The 22,320-nt window shown below is 39.2% G+C and overlaps 1 protein-coding gene across 1 annotated transcript in view; it reads left to right on the top strand.

Moving 5' to 3' along the window:
- Positions 1 to 22,320, top strand: part of DNAAF9 (dynein axonemal assembly factor 9) — a 2,711,795-nt gene that overhangs the window by 1,825,538 nt on the left and 863,937 nt on the right. The window contains exon 28 of the mRNA XM_044064082.1: positions 11,495 to 11,620. Coding sequence (XP_043920017.1) covers positions 11,495 to 11,620 — 126 coding nt within the window. The remainder of the gene's footprint in view (positions 1 to 11,494; positions 11,621 to 22,320) is intronic.

Genomic DNA, 22,320 nt, shown 5'->3' with positions numbered 1-22,320 from the left:
AAGGTGCAGAGTCTGATTCTCACATGGGGTAATTGGCTAGGCTTAAAAAGGCACACAAGGCCAGTTAGCCTAGTATTAATCTAGGAACCTGAACCTATGAACCACAGCTTGAGCAAGCAAATCAGATATCTGGTAAAGTCCTCTAAAGCGAATTATGAGCTAAATTAGCTTCCTTAGCTAAAGACAGTCATAAGGCATTCTTTAGCTATGCCTGAAATCTAAAAGGGAATGCCCAGCTCTGTGCTGAAGTCATTGTGAATCGTACCACTCACACTGACCCTGAGGAAATTGCCAACCTGTTAGTGGACAGATTTGGCATAAACTTCACCTCCTTTTCCACACCAGCCATACCCCTAAGCATACCTGTCACCTGTCTTCTCCCCCGTATCTCAAGTGAGCAGGTCATATCTGTACTCTCCAAAGCCCAAAATGCAGCCTCTGTTGACTCGGATAACATCCCAGGCTGCTTACTAAACAACTTAAACATGACCTAGTGGATTCATTGTACTCTCTTTAACCATAGCCTGAGCACTGTCTTTGTTCCAGCAGACTGGGAACAATAGAGCCATAAGCCTAACCAGTTTTATCTGTAAGGCCATGGAAAGAATCATCATGGACCTTATCAACAAGGACACAGGGAACCTTCAGACTTTTGACCCAACTCATTTTGCCCTTGTTTAAGTTAGATCATGCTTACTAAACCTGGTGGACTTCTTCAAGAATGTCACCAAAGCCCGTTGAAGAAGGCAAAGCAGTACATACCGCCTAGTTTGACTTAGCCAAGGCTTTCAACAAAATCTCCCATTCAGGTATCATCAAGAAACACTCCCAGGTGGGAGGCAAAAAGACCAAAATTTCCAGACACAAGATATACAAAAAGATTAAGAGAGAAGTTAGAGGAAAGAAAAATCCTTCCGCAAGAAAAACTGTCAGAAGTTTCAAATAAAAAATTGGGGTCATTAATACAACAGATTTTTGAAAAACAGTATATAGATCAAGAAACTTTGATCTGTTTGGGAAAAGAAACATCTGAAGAAGTACAAAAATGTGAACAGATATTTTTGAAAAGCATAAAAAAGAAATATAGACATGGGAAAGAAAGAGAGATTTGATATGGTGCACTATTTATGCAAAGGTGAAAGTCAAATTAATAAACATAAAGAAGGCAACCCCAAAGATATTCAAAGAGAAATAAAGGCAGAGGCATCCAGATATGGAAAATTTCACATTAAAAAAATAATATCACGAAGAGGGAATGTAGAAAAAAAGATTAGTAAAGTAGAAGTTAAAAAATAGAAGTTGGAGTTATGGAATGCCTGCAAAGTGAAGGATTTGATGTAGAAGGTCTAACACAGGTTATATCACAGCATGATAGAACAAATCCCCAAAGTAAGGAGAAGCAGGAAGATCAGGAGACATCTGAAGAAGAAATATGGACATGGGAAAGAAAAATTGATGTAATATGGTGTAATATCAATGCAAAGAGAAAGCAAAACTAATCAATACAAAAAGAGCAGCACCAAAGGTATTTGAAGAGAAATACAGGGGTGGGAAGTTTGACCTATATAGAAGGCTGAGCAGGTACAGCAAGCCAGATAAATAACCCAGTCCATTCCGCAAGTGGCAAAGAATCTTATATCATAAACTTGGCCCGTATTTTTACTAGAAAATTGTTTTGACTTCAACAATAACTTGCAAAATGAACAATGGCTACAAGGAAAAGAACCCAGTAATTTGACCCCTGTAATTGTTAGTTGATGACCAGGGAAACCCCTGGTACTGTCATGATTAAAATATGAAAAATACGAACCCAAAGTCCTACCCCTTTAAAAAGAGAATTAGCAGAGAATTAAGGACTCTGTTCAGTTCTTCATTGGCCAAAAGTATGTTCCAATTCTTGGCCACCACATCTCTAACAAAATTAATATTACGCCCATAAGTCGTAACAAACCTGATGGTATCTTGGTCAACATTTTGGTAACTATCCTATATCACCATTAGACTTGCTTGTGAAATTCATCTTATACCTTCTGAGTATTGACTGATATATGCAGACATGGATGATGTCACTTTCTTGGGGGTCTTCCTATGTTAGCGTTGGCAGAAAAGAACTGAGAGAGAGAGAAGAGGGTCCAACATGTCTTTTCATGTATTTTTTTATTGATGCAGGATGTATATGGAAGACGGTACAGACCGAAAGGATACTGAAGATGTAGGTTGAAACATGCCCACTAGGAGAAAGAAGTTTGTTCTTAAAAATACCTTGATAGGTAAGATGCTTTCAAAGATGTGGATATTGGACATAGAAGACTCCGTTTTTATGGGTTCTTGTTTGAGTTCATACATCGCACCTAATAAGAATTCGGCATATTTCAGGAAGTAATGGCCATTCTGATGGACATTGTGAAATTAGGGCTAGATGTGTAAAGCAATATCCTGAGAGACTTGAAATTTTATTCTGCTGCTTACATAGTTGGCATTTCAGTCCTAATTATCATTGGCAAAGTTTTTACATTTGCATATATTATTGAGAAACTAATTGTCTGACAGAGATTCATCTGGTGCAGTCTCGGTGGCTGTCATGTATGGTGTAATGTTACAGTTTTTTAGTTGGTTCTTAGTTGATTTTATCTTCGTCATTATATAAGTGTGCAGTCTTTACTGTTGCCATTTATGATTCCCTCAGCATGCAGAGTGAAAACCCAGGTGTTCGCCATTGTGGACAGAGCCTTGCAGCCGAAGGGTTTCTATGTGTTCATCTGTTTGCATTACTGTCTTTTGTTTTCATCCAGGGCCTTCATGTAAGTATCCCTGTAATGGTGCTTTTACTGTAGTCATACCCTTAGAATTGCTATAAATTAATAGAAATCTTAAATAATTCTTGCTCAGAAGCTAGCCTTTTTAAGTATGGATCTGGATTCATACATACATAGGTATATACCAGGCTAACGACCATTGGGGCCTTTATAAGCCTAGCCATGCAACCTAAATGTATCCCATGAGTTATTGTACTTTAGAGGTTATTTTAAGGGGGTGTATGTTGAGGTATGATTTAATGTCTGCCTCTGTCCATCACCGATATAGGTGTCAGACAAGGGATGAATGATGAATTTCTAATCTCCCATCCACTGGTCCAGGTTGCTGTTGAATAGGGTTACGGACAAGCTTTGTTTCACATGGCTGAAAAGCTTATTCCAAAGAATGGGTATTCTCTGAGATACATATGTTTCCCTTCAGCATGTCCTGTTTAAGTTATGAGCAAAGTTTAAATCCTTAGATCTAGTAGTTCTGGTGCTGCATTTCATGGGTATGCAAAAGGTCCATCAGAGTGGGATCCTAGGTTACCTTGTATGCCAAGCATAAATATCAACAGTCTGTAGGAGTTTAGACTAAGGGCTTTGAAGCTATCTGCATAGGACACTGTGTTTACTTCACGTACATACCGAAGGGGGCATTATACTCAATAATGGGTCTGATGACAGCTGAGTACAGTGGCACAATGATTTCCATGGACCTAGATGTCATGCCCTTACTTATAAGTTGAGTGACTTAGAATGATTTTCTTACTACCTTAGACACATGTTAGTCAAACGCCAGGTTGGTATCTACAAGAGAGTAAATCACGCAAAAGCAGAAAAGCAACTAGTAACAAAATCCAGGAGCACCCGTAGAGACAATGATTCAGTTGCAGCAAGGAGCAGTAGAAAACAGTTTTAATTCCAAAACAATTCCTTTGGCACAGGAAAAAAAGCACAATAAGGACAAGCGCTTTCGCCTGGACCATTCCAGGCTTTATCAAGTCAAAGGGGTGTTTATCACTAAACATTAGTAAACTGTTTGCACACCAAATGTGTAGATAGTGTGATGACCGTGCTATGGCTAAGCAGTCAAAGAGCCTCACTCCTCACCACTAACACCAGGGAGATCGTCTCATAGAAGAGGAAAGGATAACTAATACACACAGTAAAGTACAATTTCCCTTAAGTGAACACAGAGATCACAGTCAGTCTGGGGCTGTTTGCTCCAGGTCACCAATAAGACTCCCCACTGGCACAGCCATAGGGTCCGGATCTCAGCCTAGCTGGCAAGCTAACCTTCAGTACCCTCTCTGTCCAACCAATGCTTCGTGTCCCTGCCCAGGTAGCTGACACACACCCACACTTTGAGGTAAGTATTTATACAACTTCACAGACATTCCTGGGAAAGGTTTACACAGATTCTCCAGCTGTGCCCCTTTACCCAGACTATACGGTAGTAATTCCTGCCACCACCAGCTTAATAATTATCAGCTACCCAAAGACCCTTGAAAGGGTGTCCAGTTATTACTGTGCAATATTATTATCCAATTGGTAATGACACTATTCAGGCTAAGGCTTATTAGAGTGGCCTATTACAGTAAACTCTATAAATATGCAATGTACTCAGGAACCTACTATCTCTACATAAACCAGCCACAGGTAAAGGTTTTTACAATATTTAATAATAAATAATTAAAACACAAGACACTACTACTACACGACAGAGATGTCTAAGAGTTCAGAGATCACACAGAAACTTAAAACAGTACAGTAGGACAGGTCTGATGTTAAAGAAAAACACTTAATCTAACTTTCTAATCTTTAGCTATTCTTACGGGAAAACACAGTGCTATAATCCTACTTAGATACATAAAGAGCATAAGCAGTACTGGGGTTGATGGTCCAAGACAAATGCTTTCAGTCTCTCACTGAACAATAGTTTTTAAAACACTAACAAACAGCTCTACTAAGGCCCTCCCAAATTACATCATTTTGGCACTGAGGTTTTCCCAGTATTCACATTACATCATTTTGACACTTAGTCTGGAGTTCCCAGGCAAACAAACTGCATTATTTAGCAAGCTAACACCTGCTCAGGAAACTACAACAATAAAAGACATTTCACATGTATACTCTTAACAATTATTCCTTAAGACAATAGAAAGAATGTGTTCACCCAGATGCTTCGGCACCACTTTTTTAGATAATTGTAACTTCAAAGAACATTTGAAATGCTTGGTTTGAGTTTCCTTACAGTAGATGGCAATGTTGTAACAATCTTGAAGTTCACATTTTACAGTGTTTTCTTTCTTTTAAAAACACAAGCTTGTATTTTACATTTATTTATATAAATTATAGAATTATGTATCAAATTCTGTTTGACTAGGCTGGCAGCCTTCGCCCATCGTTCCCCAATCTTCACAGATAGAGTATTCCATAATCTACTTGGCTGTAAGATGAGAAAATGAATACATCAATTTTGAATTGACACTAGATAAGTGAACTAATACATTTTTGTTTCTGGTATTTAAACCATGGTTTACAAAACCAACTGCCAGGATTACAGAAAACACCTCATGCTTAGTGCACCTATAAACGAAAATTAAATCAGTCCTTAATAGTCTATACACTATTGAGTAAAGTGATACATTTGTATGTCTCTTTACATATGATAAGGACTCACATCCAGCTGTATGCATGGTAAATGCTCTTTGAACATGCCGAAGCTTAGCCAGCAGTGAGATCCCCAGCACATAAAAGGAATCACAATATTTAATCATGGGGTGAATACTGGCAGAAAATAGCCATAACAACCCTATCACTAGAAGTAAAGTAATGTCTTTCGGCTTTTCCTGGTTAGGGGTCGCCACAGCAGAACTCCGGTCCGCTAATGATTGGCAGTGGCTTTTTATGGTGCCGAGTTGCCAGCCCGACGCCCAACCTTCAAAGAAGGCACACCTATTCACGCATGCACCTACCTGCATGTCTTTTTATGTCACTTGACCATGGGGAGGACATGTCAAGGATCTAAAAATATTTTTTATTAATACGTAACATTTCCTAGCAACACGATTCACATGGGAATCAAAAGCAAGAGATGAATCAGCAGTTACACCTACATTCTTTATTTGCTTAATGGCATATGGATAACAATTATTGGTAGCTGTAGCTGTGTGTTTAACTTATCCAGATTGTTTTGCAAACACTGATGATCTACTGTTTTAGTTGTTATGCTCCAACCTTTAATTTGTCTGCAAATTTACTCAAATTTTTTGGATGTTGGACAATCAATCACAAGCAACCCAAACAACAGAGGTCCCAAAAACAAACTTTGGGGACCACCACATTTAATGGACATATATTTTGAAAGTTAATTCTTAATCTTAACTTCACTTTTCCAATTTAACAACCAGTTTATAACCCATCTCTGTACAATCACATTCATGTCTGTCTTACTCAATATATCAGTGAAAACAAGAAGTGGAACTGAATCAGAGGCTTTAGCCAGATCCATATAAATCACATCTATAGCTATGTCTTTGTCCGACATTTTACTATCCAAAAACCCAGAGTCCGTTATATACCCAGAACCTTCTCTTAGTACCAAACTTGAGGCATCAACCAAACCATATCCTATGTGAACAATAAAAAAAGCCACATTCTTAGTTCCATCTTTATTGGTCATGATTAAACAAACCCTTTTTGCTAGCCAATACATTAGTGACCAGCTTTGTTTCTATTTTTATAGCTGTTATAAACAGACTTATTTGTCACTGTTGGATGAGCCCTTAAGTACCTAAACAGTTTCCTTTTTTCTTCTGCCTGATTCCAGTTTTCTACTCCACCCATGTAACCTAAAATACTTCCATTCTGCAGAAATATGTGTTGGAAAAATGATCAATAAGGCTGTCCATTTAACCATAACAAATATCCCAGTTTTCACAAATAATTTTACCTTTCATCTCAGAGTCCCAGTCCCTTTATAAAAGTTTAGTTGTAATAGCTGCAAAATCTGATCTATAAAATTCTTTAACCAGCACTCTTTCATGTAAATTGCAGTCTGTAATTTCAAAAATTTCACAAATGGGATGTTCTACAATATTTAGTTTTTAATTTATTAGGGAGCCGGACTGCATCCACCACTTTACTACCTCTGGTATTCTCTGTTACACTCTGTGAGTATCCCCAAGAGACACCATCACTCAAGATCTTATTTTCCAGTTTACTGGATGATAAAGGTATCGACCAGTCAGTACTAGAAATATTTTAAGTCACCGACAGCTATATCAAAGTTCTTCTTAAATCAACAGCAGGTTCTTTAGGTAAATTTGGTGAACAATAAAAAAATCCACATTCTTACTTCCACCTTTATTGGTCAATTTCACAGTCATAAATTCCGACTTATCACATGAAACTAGCACAGAAGAAATCTTTGTAGAAATGTAAATAGATCCTCTTTTAATCAAGCCTATAAGTATAGTGTCCACTAAAATGTTGGATAGTCGGTGGGGTATTATTTTACTACTTAAACATGTTTCAGTTATAGATAGAATATCAAAAGAATCATTTGCTAAATAAGTCTCCAAGTCAGCTAATTTGTTGTTAACACTACATGCATTAGTTAACAGATATTTTAGAGAGTTCATTTTTCCAATCCCGACTGGTCAAGACTTCCTTTAAAGGATTTCTGCACCTCTATCCTGTTTTGAAGAACTCTCCTCCTCATCACACCATGAATTTCATTCTCAACAGGCTTGCTGTTCCAGTGTATGAACATGGTAACTTGACAGCTCCGAGGTTCATTTTTTTGGAAAAGTTTCTTCATAGTGGGTATCACTTCTGGGTATCACTTCTATGTGCAGCATCTTGGACCTTCAGATCTTTAATGATAGGGTATTGTATCTTGTCTTTCACAGCAACTGGGTGCTCCTCAGGACAAACTTACGTTTCTTTCCAAAGGTGGTTTCTGATGTTTCTTGTTTGTCCTGAACCAATTCATTTATCTTTTTGTTTTATTTGTCAGGGCAGAAACTCTTAATGTTTCACCCCTGATTAGGTATAAAACAGGTACAAGAGTTCAGAAAAACAGACCAGCTGTTCACCATCTTTACTCTGGGGAAACCAGGGCTTGCACCTGCAGTGTAGACACTTTTCAACTGCATTACCTTTTGCCATTAGATAACAAGCTACCCACTGTTGAATGCGGTGGTCAAACCCCTGTCCAATTAAGGAAAGATCACATTGCCTACATACTTCAAAAATGTCTTCATTACAGATATTTGTGTCGTGTGCACTTGATCTTCTGTACTCACCTTTTAAGTATTGCTTTCCTTGATGCCTATTTAGAAGACAGGCCTTGTTTGGTTCTGCAGTACTTCAGGACTCAGACTTTTGTTATCTGTCTTTATGTCCTCCAGCTTCTTCCACTCTGATCATCACTGTCTGGGATGTATCCTAGCCAAGGTCTCATCAGAGAGGGCAGCTTGTGTTAGGTATAACAGATACGAAATGCTCTGGTGGTGTAAAAAAATAAAGCTTTGACTAAGGCCCAGCCAACCCAGGTTTGATTAGCAGCTTTGGCAACAGATGGAGAGGTTCAGAGGAATGGGTGGTACCATACTTGGAGGGTAGGTGGTTGAGTGTGCTTCTCTGATGGTGATCCCTGATGGAACCTAGCGACATCGTTACCAAGAGGCATGTCCATAAAGGGAAGATAGAGTGGGAGCATGGCTGAGTTGCCATGGGACAGGGGGAAACATCACATTCCCCCATCGTATGCTTGCCACAGACTTAACCACACTGGAGGGGCAGAAGAAATGAGGTAGGTCATAAGATAATCCCCTTGTTAAACGATGGACAGTGACCTCTCCCCAGGCATTCTTAGGATAATTGCAGGGCCTGTCTCAAATTCGGACATTGGTGCAGCAGTGAATTGGAGTCCCAGGAGACCCAACAAAGGACATGGGGCACTGGGGTGGCTATCAAAATGACAGGGGAGAAAAAAGGAAACTTAAAAAAGAAGATATAACAGATAAGTATCTGTTGATCTTCTGAAAGGATTCTTTTTGATGAATTATGTATGCTTTTCTTCCATCACACATTCATCATCAGTTGTTGCGGTCTCCTGTAAGTTGGCAAGTATGTACATCACTTTTAAATAACAACAAAACACAGTCCAAAATCCATGACTACAAAGGCCAGGTATACTCCAAAACGTTATTAAAACATAGACTCTCTGAATCTCTTTCAAGAGTTTTCTTGAAAGGCTTTTGGCCTGAGGCACTAGACAGTCTTTATTTATGTTTTAATAAAATTTTCGAGTATATCTGGCCTTTGGATTTGTAGATTGTATACATCAGTTTTACCTGCTAATGTATGGTATCAAGTCTTCATTACTGTTTCTTGATTTCAAAGAAGGTGCTCACTAGGGAGCAGGACCAATAGGCTTAGGTGTAAATATATTTGTATCATGTAACGTGATGTTCCGACTTAGAAAATCTTCTAGAAATTTGCTGAATTCTGAATGGTGGAAAGGTGGAACCAACGCAAAGACATGTTGAAGAGGGTTCTCTTTTAGATTAACTGCTATGGTAAGAGTTTATTTATTAATTATGGCAAATACCTTTGTAAAGGATCTTTCTTCTGAATTGTCGGTGAATGCTATACTCTTCTGTTTTGTATGTGCATTTATTTATATCATCAGTTTTAAGAGCTCTTTAGCACTGAACAATGGTTGTTCTGATTTCACCAATAAAGGCTGATATAGGAAACTGAAGAGTTATCTTTGAGTTGCTTGAGTGCCTGGTTCAGTTTTCCTTTAGACCATGGAGTTTTCTAGACAAAACAGCAAGTGATACTGAATAAGAAGTATGCAAAGTTATCTACTGCTTGCCCAAGGATTTAACTTTGAGCCAGATTCTGAAACAATTTATGCTTGAAGCAAGGTGCTACCCTGAACCTACGGTGGTGTTTCCTACATAGGTAACTCTGAAAGAAGGTTTATGTTCTTCTCATTTAATCTGTGCAGATGAGGAAATATATAAGCCTTCTGGGGCAAGATGAATCCTATGTCTGATTCTAGAATCGCAGAGCCAAGTTCCAGGGTAAGTAATAAATGGAGTTGAGTGCTTTTGTGTGCATCTTTACAGACCCCTTCACAACTGGACATAACATATATCGTCCACAATAATAGTAGGTGTCAATGGGATTAGCATAGTGGCTTTTAAGTCCATTGAAACAATTCCTGCACTTTTAACATATAATAGAATGCACTCCTAAGTAATAGACACCGCTGCACACTAGTGCCCATTGTCAGGGTCACTATTGTAAAATGTTGGCCACAATAGACTTTTACTCACTTTGTCCACAGTACAGAAGAAAACATTTTTTTTTCAGATCCATCTGTCATTTGCCATGTATTGGTTTCTGTCAGGTCTTGCTCCTCTTTGGCAGTCTTTATGTTCAAATTTGCCTCATTGTTCAGTGTGTGAGTGGCCATAATTGTCTGTGACAGTGCTGTAACATGCCTACCCCAACCCATTAAACTGATATCTGGTTCCAACCTCCATATGTGTTCAGCCAGACTTACTTCATCCTTTCCCTCCCATTGTTTTTCCCTATTTCTCATTAACATTACACATACATGGCATATTGCCATGTAATTCATGCTACTCGTTTCAAGCCATGTTTGGTTTAGGATAGGAGTACTGCCAAGCGTCTGACTTTGCTTGGTATCCATTGAACTTCAGCTAATGTATTTATATACCAAGCTTACATAATGAGACTCCATAATGCTGAATATTAGGTAGCATTCTTGTAGCATACTGACTAGGGCAGAGTTATAGACTTTTACATCTGTAATGGATGTGGAAAGTGGAAAGACCCCAAAAGTACCTCACCAAGAGGATCAAGGGGCTCAAACAGATGCCGTATACTGCCCGGTTAAAGAAACTCCAGCTCTACTCAGTGGCATACCGCCTGCTCAGAGGCGATCTGTGCCTGACTTTTAAAGCCATGTCCAACCCGGAATTAATGGACATGCTGCACCTCAGAAAATCCAAATCCCATCGAGCTACACGCTCGAGGGACTTAAACCTCAGCACTGAAATAAATAGGACATGCTGGAGGGACAGATTCATAACCCAGAGGCTCCCTTCACTCTGGAATAAAATCCCAGTCCAGGTTAGGCAGAGTCCCTCATTGACTCTCTTCAAGAGGAATCTTGATGAGTGGATGGGAGATCGTAGGTTTACCCCGGGTATCACTTCTGTGTCACTGCTAGACAGAAGCACAGTATACTAACCTCGAAAAAGGGCATAGCAAAATTAATTTAAAATGGGTGACGAAAGCCATACACACTCTGGCTAGGCTTATAAATGCCCTAGGGCAGATAGCCTAGTATGAACCTATGAACCTATAATGTTATTCTGTACTCTCCAATCCTTCACTCGTTCATATGTAGGGGGTTTGCCACTGTAGACTTACTAGGGCAGTGGTTCCTATAAGCAAACAGCATCCACAGCACTGTCCTGACTCATCTGGAATCCTGATACTTTTTCTTTCTGATGTTAGTGATTAAAATTTGATATAGTAGTCAGTGTTTGTAGAGCACTTGGTCTCATAAGTAACCATTTGAGATCAACGTAGTTGTTGAATTTTTATTTTTCATTGTATGCCTCCATTTTTTTCTTTTCCAGATACATGGATGTCATTGACATTGTTCAGGCACTCCAGAATCATCCTGATCCTGACGTGAAGTCTTCTTTTAGTATTGGTTCCATTACTGCATGTGTAAATCCTTTGTGTTGCTACATGGAGCACAGGTAAGGCATTTCCTTTTTAGTTTTGACAATAAAGGCAGTGATTTTTAGTTTTATGTTAAAATCTAAGGACATTTATGAAGTTTCTCTACTTTTTTAGAGAAAACATATAGCAAATATTGTATAAAATGTCTTTTCCCCCCTGACTTTTTTTAGACATTCTCAGTATCTCTGTTCTGCTCTGGGACCACTCTTGTTCGGTATATACTTTTCCGAGGTGCAGACAAACGTGGGAGGACTATGGCTCACCAAGTTCGCAGATGACTGCAAACTGGGCGCCATAATCGACTCTCCAGCTGACACAAACATCCTTCAAAAAGGTCTCACAGAGACAGATAACTGGTGCCAGCGCCATGGTTTAAAGCTAAATGCCAAAAAATGTATAGTCATACCCTTTGGCAAAAACAGTGTGCCCACAAATTATCACATAGGCGGAAACCTATTAAGTACAGAGAAAGTTATTAGGGACCTGGGGACCCAAGTTGATAGCAATCTCTCCTTTGAAAACCACATTGCCAAAGTGGTTAGAAAGACCTTCTACATAGCCCACCTCATCACGAAGGGTTTCACATCTAGATCAAGAGAGGTAATCGTGCCCCTTTATTCATCCCTCATCAGGCCCATCATATAATACAATGCCCCTTTTGGGATGTACCTTACCCGACACCTGCAGCAATTAGAAAGACCCCAAAAGAATCTCACCAAGAGGATCAAGGGTCTCAAACAGAAGCCATATGCTCCTCGGTTAAAAAAACTCCAGCTCTACTCAATTGCATACCGCCTACTTCGAGGCGATCTATGCCTGACATACAAAGCTAAATCCAGAATTAATGGACATGCTCCACCTCAGTAAATCTAAATCCGTTAGAGCCACACGCTCGAGGAACTTGAACCTCAGCACAGAAATAAATAGAACTTGCTGGAGGGACAGGTTCATAACCCAGAGGCTCCCTTCGCTCTGGAATAGAATTCCAGTTCATGTGAGGCAGAGCACCTCACTGAATCTCTTCAAGAAGAATCTCGATAGGTGGATGGGGGATCGTAGGTTTGTCCCAGGGATTACTCCCGTGTCACTATTAGACAGAGGCACAGTAAACTAAACCTTAAAAAGGGCACAGTATACTCAAATCAAGGGGTGGCGTAAGCCATACAGAATCGGGCTAGGCTTATAATTGCCCCAGGGCAGATAGCCTAGTATGAACCTATGAACCTATAAGGTGTTCTCTTCTTTTATCTCTGATTTTTCATAACACTTATTCCATGGGATTCAGAAGCATGCCTTCTGTGTCTGCCCAAAGGCTACCACAGAAATGTTGAGAGGCACAGTGTGACTTGAAGATAATTATCAGTTAACTAACAGGAATCTTGTGGTGGCTCAAGCAGTGACTAAGAAACCTGCACAGGGGAAATGACGGGTTGAGAAGAGGAGACAGTTTTTATTGTGATTAGGGATTTCATGAACACTAGTAGCAAGTATGCAGCATGCATGTAGCTATACACATGTACATGCACTTCATGTTTTGTGATGATGCTACAAGAATGGCTGGAAGCCATAGTAAATGTCTCCTGACCATGTTTTTTTTTTTTAAACAGTTTTATTAATTGAAATGGGGAGGAAGTGGTGAATAGGAAAATGAAAAAGGGAAAAAACAAGCAGAGGAACATACACAAAGACAAAGGTGAGTTAAGAGTGGGAGTGAAGAGGAAGAGTAAACTTTTTTTGTGGGGCAGGTGTCCATTTTTTTTAAGAACAGTAAATGGAGAAGTGGGATTAAAGAGGAAGGCAGGTCATGGAAAAGGAGTAGAAGTATGGAAGCAGGAGCACACTAACAAACATAAAACCGAAACAAAAACCAGTAGGATAGATGCTGGTGTAAAGGGGGGTTGATAGTAGATGTATTTATATACAGACAGGGGGAGGACAAGTGATGACAGTTACTGGGGAGAAGGGAGGTAATACCAAAGGAAGGGAAACACCAGGATGGGGGGAATAGAATAGATATCCTTTATCTGAAACCTGTCTGCCTGAGTTTTGTCCAGGAAAAGGTCAGTCATAAATATGGCTACGGTTCCACTGGGCTGTACCTCAGAAGTTGGTGATAGTAGTGCCAGGCCAGTGATGCAACTATGTAAGTCACACAGGGGCCTTCTCCAGCTGGCCATTGCATGGTTCAAGCTGCCAGTCCAATAACTTTCCCCAAAACCTCTGCCATTTCCCACTAGGTAACCAATTGTGACTGACACCCCCCACAGCGTGACTAGAGGAAACAACCACATTTGTCTCTTGTAAGCAATCACCAGAGGCCACTGAGAATGCACCCAGATTGCACCCCTACTGCAGGGCCTCTTTCACCTGATGGGGATGCAGGTCTGGAGGCAGATGGTGTGCTGGCAGGAGAGGAACAGGACTGATGGCAAGGTGGGGAACAATGCCATGTCACTGGCATAGCCATGGTAAAGACTGCAGAAAACGATAAAATAAATGGATATAAATTAAATGGCAAATACCAAATAAAATATAAAAAGGAGAGTGACAAAGATAGAGATCCAAGAAAAAGAGACATTAGTACTCTGAATGCTTTTGATGACCATACTTCAGATGCCCACTGGTGTACTACACAGCTGCTATTTATACTGCTGTGCCAGGTCTTATAGTCTTGGCTAGGTATATAAACTTTGATGTCCCCACTGATTGATGTGCTTAGCAGATTGCAGTGTCATTGTACCCACTGCCAGGGCTGGGGGCATACCTCCCAACCTCTTAGAGCAAAAGATCTGGACAAAGCCTAAATGATGGGGGGACAAATAGGAACATATTTTAAATATTGCTCGTACAAACTTAGAAAGTTGATAGCATAATAGGTTTTGCATCAGCATGAATCTTCTGAAGGATGTAGAGTCTTAAACTCAAATGTATGTTATCATGTAATGACTTCAGTCCTCAGCTATTTGCCTGAAAGGAACAGATTGTAGGAGGAATGCACCAAAAATATGAGGCAAAAAGTCTAGACATTCTGTAAAAACCTGCACAGTTGAAAGGTATGGCTGGGGGGCTGTTGAGGCTACAGAAGCAGGATGGTGATGTTGGCTGTAACAGGCCATGGTGTTCATATGTGTATATGTTGGAAAGGCTATGGAAATCCTATCTTGGACAAGGCTAAGGACATGACAGGCAGACTTGGACAGTGTTACCATTTATGTAAATCAGTATATTTATGATGCCAATGTGGCATACCAAAGGTAAGCAAGCAATTGTTGCCAACATACACTGACAGCAGCAGGTGCCTGACAGCCACTGTGATGTAGTTTGCTGTGCACCATGGGACAGACCAGGAGTATAGAACAAATGGTAGTGAATATCAGGAAGAGGTGACACTGATAACCAAGCAAATGCAACACTGACATGAACATATTGTGGGTTAATGCTTAAGCAAAATGCTGACATATAGCTCCTTGCACAGTGCAAAAATGCATGTCATGGTTATGATAGAATATGAGAGATGGCATTAAAAGAGTGTACATGCACCAGAGGGCAGCAGAATATAAGAAATACCATTATTGCTGGTGGGTCTTGATGCAGAGAAAGCATTTGACAGATTAAGCTGAAACGTTATGAGCATTTGTGTTTCCTGAAAAAATATATAAGGTTGATTAGGAGGATATATGAGGGTTTAGAGGCAAAAATTAAAGTGAGTGGGGTCCTCTCTGATAATTTCTGCTTGAGCACAGACACCAGGCAGGGGTATCCTCTTTCCACTTTATTTACATTATATTTAGAATCATTGGCAAGGAAAATAAAGGACTCATAAATTCAAGGATATAATTGTTATGATAGTCATGAAAGGCTGGCTGTATTTTCAGCTGATATTATTTTATACCTGACAAAACCAGAAAGAGAAATTACAGAGTTGTGGAACATTTTGAGACAACTTCAAATCTTTTCAGGATACAAAATGAATGAAGCTCAAACAAAGGCAACAGCAGTGAATTATATACTCACATATGAATTGGTTCAACAATATCAATATTTATGGGGACATGACAGAATGAAGGATTTATAAGTATGGATTAAAAATGATTTTGGTGTGGCAGCTAAGGATATGTGGGAAGAGAGTGAACAAAAGATAATACAAAAAGTGAGAAAATGGAAGCTCTGTCATATGGATATGGATAGTAAGATACAAGCAGTTACAATGCTTTTAGTCCCATTAGTCCTATACATAGGTCAGGCATATTTTTATCAACCAGAGAAGTTGTGGATAACAATTAATAAAGAGCTGAAGGACTTTATCTGAGAGGGGAAGATGGCAAGAATCAAGTGGGATAAGCTGATTCTTCCTGTAGAACAGGGTGGATTGGAATTACCCAATTTGAAAGGGTATTTCAGAGCTACAAAGATAAGGCTCCTATACATAGAACAACAGAAAATTATAATTCTAAGTTGAAAGGGGTGACGATGAAACGAGGGAAGCTTAAGAAACAAGAGACTGGGATTTTGGATGCAGGCCTTTAAGGAGAGTAACAGTAATCATACGGAATATTATTTTATTTATTTATTTTATTTTACATTTGTTGACCGGGCTAGTCCAACTGGATGTATGCCCATTTTCAGTGGAGGCCCGGGGAGGAAAGCTCCACAAGTTTCAAAAAAAAAATACACAAAGACAATGATATTTACAAAGATATTGGAACTTTACAAGGTTTAGGCATACATTGCATGTCTTGTGATATAACATTTGAGTAGGAAAAAAAAAAAACAACTGCAACAGTTCTTAGTGTTACTAATGCTAGTATGTATAAAGGACACTATTATTTAGAAAGTCAAACAAAAAATGTCAAAAGGAAATGTTAGTGAATATTCATGGGAAGAAGTACATGGACACACTCATACTGTAAAATTACACATGAGGTCCAAGAGTAGACTGGTTATAGTTAATATAGTCAACAATATATATACATAGGCACATGCCCTAAATAAGGTATTATCTATAGATTATATCTATAAAGTAGCAGAAAATATAAGAACTAAGCCAGCATGGGAATGGAGAAAGGAGATTCTGCCAATGGGGGTGACTGCAATTAGAAATATAGACAATAGGGGGCTGGAATTTATTGCAGAAAACTGGCAAAGGGAACCAAGGTATTGCGAGCAAATGACTAGAGACAGAAAGATGATAGAATGGGAAGATGCCAAGAATTTATCTGGACTGCAGGTTAGAGATCATCTTCCCGGTCAAGGATTGATATTTTAGTATTGGCAAAGAGAAATAAATAGAGGGGTCCTAAACAAAAGACTGGCACTGATAGAGTTTTTAGTAGAATCTAGACCAGAAGCTGCCATTAAAAAAGGAATAATTAGTAAAGCATATAAAATATTGCATGATAACTGTAAGAATCAATCAGAGGAGGTTAGAAAGGATTGAGAAGAGAGATTGGATAAGCAATTCACAACGAAACAATGGGAGGATATATGTATGTCTCCCAAATATGTAAACAAATCTAGAAGATTTAGGATTTTTGCTTGGAAATGTGTGCATAGATATTTTTATACCCCCTAGTAGACTCCAGAGAGTTTTTTGACAGCAAATGTTGGAGGTGTGAAGGGGAAGAAGGTGGTACTTAGGAACATATTTTCTAGTAGTGCATAGCTGGCGTTAGGCATAGGCCAACTAGGCGGCTGCTTAGGGCGCTGCTGTAGTAGGGGCACTTTTCCAGTATTTATTTGGTGTAGGTAGACCAGAATGGGGGCACCAGGTTTTGTAGTGGGGGCACTGTGGAGCCCTTTTGCTTAGGGCAGCAGTTGACCTAAGGCCACTCCTGTGGTAGTGCAGTGGGTTGGCGGACTTTAAGGATTCCTTGCAGGATGCACTGTTGGAGATACTGGGTGGTCAGATTGATGTGACAAATGAGATGATTTTTCTGAGCTATTACTCAGAATCAGGCTATTACACAGAATCAGAATTGCCTAGACATGGTAAGGCCTTGCTGTGTCCAATTATGGTGGCTGCCAAAAAACAATTACTAGAAAATGGAAATCAAAATCTAAATCAGCTACACTAGAAGTAATGAAAATAGTTATAGAGAGAAAACAACTGGAATTGAAATCTTTAGGAAAAGGGTAGGAGCAAACTACATAGGAAAATATGGGAATTGTGGGAACGACACATACAGGGGAGGAATGAGATTTAAAAGAAGGCAGGACTTAAATGAGCTATGTAATGTTTGAAAATGAGTGGGTAGATTATAAGTTATGTGTAATGTTTGCAACTGGGAGTGTGTTAGTATGGTTTGTGATGTAAAATGCTTGCAGCTAGGATTGTGTTGGTGTGGTTTGTTTTCATTTATATAAATGTATGATTGCCTATGTCGTAAGTGATGGTTTAATAAAGATGTTTCTTCTTTAAAGAAATGAGTGTACATGCTTTACAGTACTGTCATTTATAAACAGTTTTTCCTCTTCAGTGTTTCTATAGTATTACTGTAGGTTTCCCCATATTCTTGCCTGGATCATTGACCCACACAGGCATACTCACTGTGCTTAGCAGTTACTCATGCAAGTGCACAAAGATGACCAAGACTTTTAGTGTGACACAGGTGAATTGCATGATGAGAATAATGTGAGGTTCACAAACATTTGTTTGAAATAGGTTCATTAGCATAGTGATTATTCTAATATCCTCAAAAATGGTGTGATAAAAGCAGCTGTGGTCATTTCTATGCACTTTGTGCTATGGAAGAGTGCTGAACATTAAACTGTAGAGCAGCTATTCATCAGGGTAACAGTAAGTACTACAAGCAAGATGAGCTTAAAAATAGTTAAGCAGTTGGGAACTTGTATTATTTTCACTCCTATTGTACTAGTAATGTTTTAATCATGTATCATTTGAAGAAATGCATGACAATTTGATAATCCATTGGCAGTAAGTTAATGGGAGTAAGTGTCAACAGTGGTGCATCATACTGTCTGAGGGACTATAAGCGGGGTAAGGTTTGCTGTAATGGTTGGAAAAGTGGAATGGATGAGATGTGGCAAGTTCACTAAAGAACAGTTCTGAGGTTTGTTTCCTTGTATACATTCAGGTAGAGTATTCCAAAATTTAGGCCAAGAAGTGTGTGTGTGTGTGTGTGTGTGTGTGTGTGTGTGTGTGTGTGTGTGTGTGTGTGTGTGTGTGTGTCTTGCTCAGTGTTTCACAAATGTTGGAAGATGCTTTGTTTACTAATAATTAACCTCATAGCTGCTGCTTTAATGCTGTAGTGTCTTATATGGGATGGTTTTGTCTGTTGTGTGTAGTATACTATGTGAGTCATGTAAGTACATTTGTGGTTGCTGAAAAAACTGATGCAAGAGCTGTGAATGTAATACCGTGGGATGGATTTGTGAGAGATGGAGTGGTCAGTAAAGACAGCCCAGTGGCGTGCATGTAGTGGCCTTGTTTTCCAAACCTTTATAGCTTTACTGTTTCAGTGTTTTTTTGTCCACATAAATTTTACAGTTACTCCCTCCTACGGACTGCAGATGTGTGGAAAGTGTCTGCAGCACCAATAGAATGGTGGGGGAAGGGAGCCTACAGTAACATTGAGTAATTTTGTTTGTAGGTAATGTATCTAGTGAGTTCTGTAACAACTACACTTCTATTGCTTACATCAGGGATCACTTTAGCTAAGGTTTATTAGTTTGGTCATATCCTTCCTACATCTGTACCAGGGCATTTTAAGCCTGACGTGTGCTACTTTTGGTGTTGGGGGTTTAGGTGGTGGATATATGTGAACAATAGTAGGTAACTGCATTCACATCTTGCAGGATGTCCTAATGTGAGTTCATGTCTACCTGTGGGCTGATCATACACACACCCTCTGTGATCCTGTACTGGATGAGAGTACAGTGGTGCTGGATACACTGTACTTCAAAGGAATTTTGTACATCATTGGCAGGGTGGTTGTTGAACAGTGGCAGTCACATCCCGTACTGGGTCTGTAGCACCTTCACAGTCTTGGGGAGTAATAAGATACATATCACTGCACTTGCAATCCACCAAGTGTATATGGAGACAGTGTGTTTTCCACTGTGGCTTATGCACGTGCACATGACATGAGCTGTCTTCCATACAGCCATATGTGTGCAAGGCTTTCTACTTAGGTTAATGTGACCTTCCCCCAGCCCATGCCAATGCAACACCCAGAAAATCACTATGCATAATGCCTCCAGTAGGGATCCTGGCTTATACGTGTGCTTAACCCCCCTATCATTGTTGCAGTGTGACAGGAGCCTTGCCAACACTGGACAGATTCAAATGTCACTGCATAGGGTATGTTGTATATCACATTTCAGTATAGCTGTCAACTTTTGCCTCCAGAATTAGGGGCAAAGCAAAAAATGAGAGAATGAAGACCCAAAAATACCTGTACTAATAACATAGAAATTCAGTTTTAGAAGGACTGGAGCAAAATTTTGTGACAGAATTGGTGATGTTAAAATAAAAAAAAACACCAAAAATACTATCAAAAGAAACACAAAGCAGGAATAACTGGAGCAAAGAATTTATATAAATATCACACCAAGTAGGTAAAATAAGGACTTTTAATAGTGCTTCTTGGTACCTCGGATAGGTGCCTACAAGGGAATAATAACTCTTACACCATTAGCAGTTCCACCTTATAGCGTTAAAGTTTTTGTCTCACTTTGCTGGTGGAATTTGTAAGGGTTGTAAGACTGAGTGGCTAATTGGTAATTGTCTGTTTTTCATATAACTTGGAGCTGCTAATGGTGTAAGAGTTATTCCCTTGAAGGCACCTAGCCGAGGTACCAGGAAGCACTATTAAAAGTCCAGAATTGGAGATGTTCCCAAAAAATAGAGACATTTAAGAGGTGTGCCTTCCAATAACTTACACACACATTCCTTTGCACCTCCAGATTTTCATGCCTGAAGGTCTAATAATAATAATAATATTAATAATCAATGAAAGTGGGATTTATAAGGCTAATGATGATGAAGATCATTCCTTTGTAACAATTGATAGAGCAGGTATTACTGAATTATAACTTTTAGATTCTTCAGTTCTGGTCAGAAAATATATTCTTGTGATTGGAGATTCAGTTATTACAGGAACTGATACTTACATTTACAGAGAAGATATTGATCATCGAATAGTGTTATGTTTGCCAGGAGCAAAAATAGAAGATGTGTGAGGCAAGCCTTAGAATGCCTTAATGTAAAGAAGTACAGATCTGTTATTATTCATGTCAGTACAAATGATCTTATCTGTATGGACTCTGACTGTTACTAGGGAACTTACAGCCCTCTTAGATAGCATAGCTTGTACAGGTATTAGGATGTATTTTTCACAAATCACATATAGAAAGAAGAGGCATGTCACCGTGAATGAAAAGAGTTTTTTGGGTAAATACCTACATGAAAAAAATGTCCATTATTAAAAAAATGTTTAGAACATCCAAACCTAATTTTGGGCACACACGGTTTCAGACAAGATGACATGCTCTTATCAAGATCAGGGAAGACAATTTTTGCAGCAGATATTTTGCAATATTTGACAAACACAAGGCAAGATTTTTGCCAGATGAAAAAATTTAACAGTTCACAGATAGCAACATTAGTGCATTTTTGATGGCAGGAGCATTAATAATGCTTTTTTTTTAATTGGAAAAGTTGCTACATTCCTCTTGCTCGTTTTGTACATCTGAATAGGACGATGAGGCTTTGGTGTTCATTTAAGTAGTTTAGTATATACAAACACATCAGGATGGATGGCAGGAACATTAAACTTAAAGAAACTAACTGACTGACTACTACACACATGCATGCTACCACTCTGGCTGCTCACTCAAAATGACACTTTTGCTTGCACGTGCTCAGTACTTATATGCACATGCCCACTAACTGGATTGCTTCTTAAAGGTGTATCACACACTTTGATCTACAGCCTCCCTCTTTACTGGGCTGTCTCATATTGACAATGACATTTGACTAGGCATGCAGTTATACAGACAATAATAAACAAAACAACAGTCATGTCCAGGTTGCCGTGTATCTGGAACTGTGACCTGATCTTGTAATGTAATAGTTAGGCCTGGGTTTAGCAACAGGGGCAGTCACTGGGGAATATTCTACTTCAGGACTCTCGGGGATATTCTCAGGAACTGGGATTGCTGACAGAATGTCCTCTGGAACAGGAACATTGGACAAGTCACTCTGAGAATTAGAGTCTTCATTACAGGCAAAATGCTGTAACACTGGCTCAGACACCGGTAATAAATGTTTCCAATTCCGCCCAAATTCCATTCCTTGTGATTCCATGATGTACAATCTCTGCTCTTGACACAAACGTTTCACAAATCCAATCTAATCAAAACATTTTGTTTTCTACATCCTCACTATCTACCCTTCTTTTAATGGACTGAGCAGTTTGCTGGTCTTTTCATAGTAGGACTTCTGGGACAAATGCTTTTTTAACAGTTGGGCTTTCAATGCTTTGTTGTTTTTAGCACATGGAACCAATAAATTCCTGCTGATTGGTAATGTGGTTCTGGTTTATCTTGGTATAAGTCTCTGGGCAGGTGAACCAATATGGTCATCACTAGGAATATTTCTGAGATTAAGCAAGTTTAGAAAAACATCAGTATTGTCATGTGTGGATTTCTCTAACAGCTGTTCTGCACTTTGAACTGCACGTTCAGCAAAGCCATT

Source organism: Protopterus annectens, chromosome 2.part2 (assembly GCF_019279795.1).
Source record: "Protopterus annectens isolate FY-2018-M chromosome 2.part2, PAN1.0, whole genome shotgun sequence".
Classification (NCBI taxonomy): Eukaryota; Metazoa; Chordata; order Ceratodontiformes; family Protopteridae; genus Protopterus; species Protopterus annectens.
This window is presented reverse-complemented; position numbering and strand designations above follow the sequence as displayed.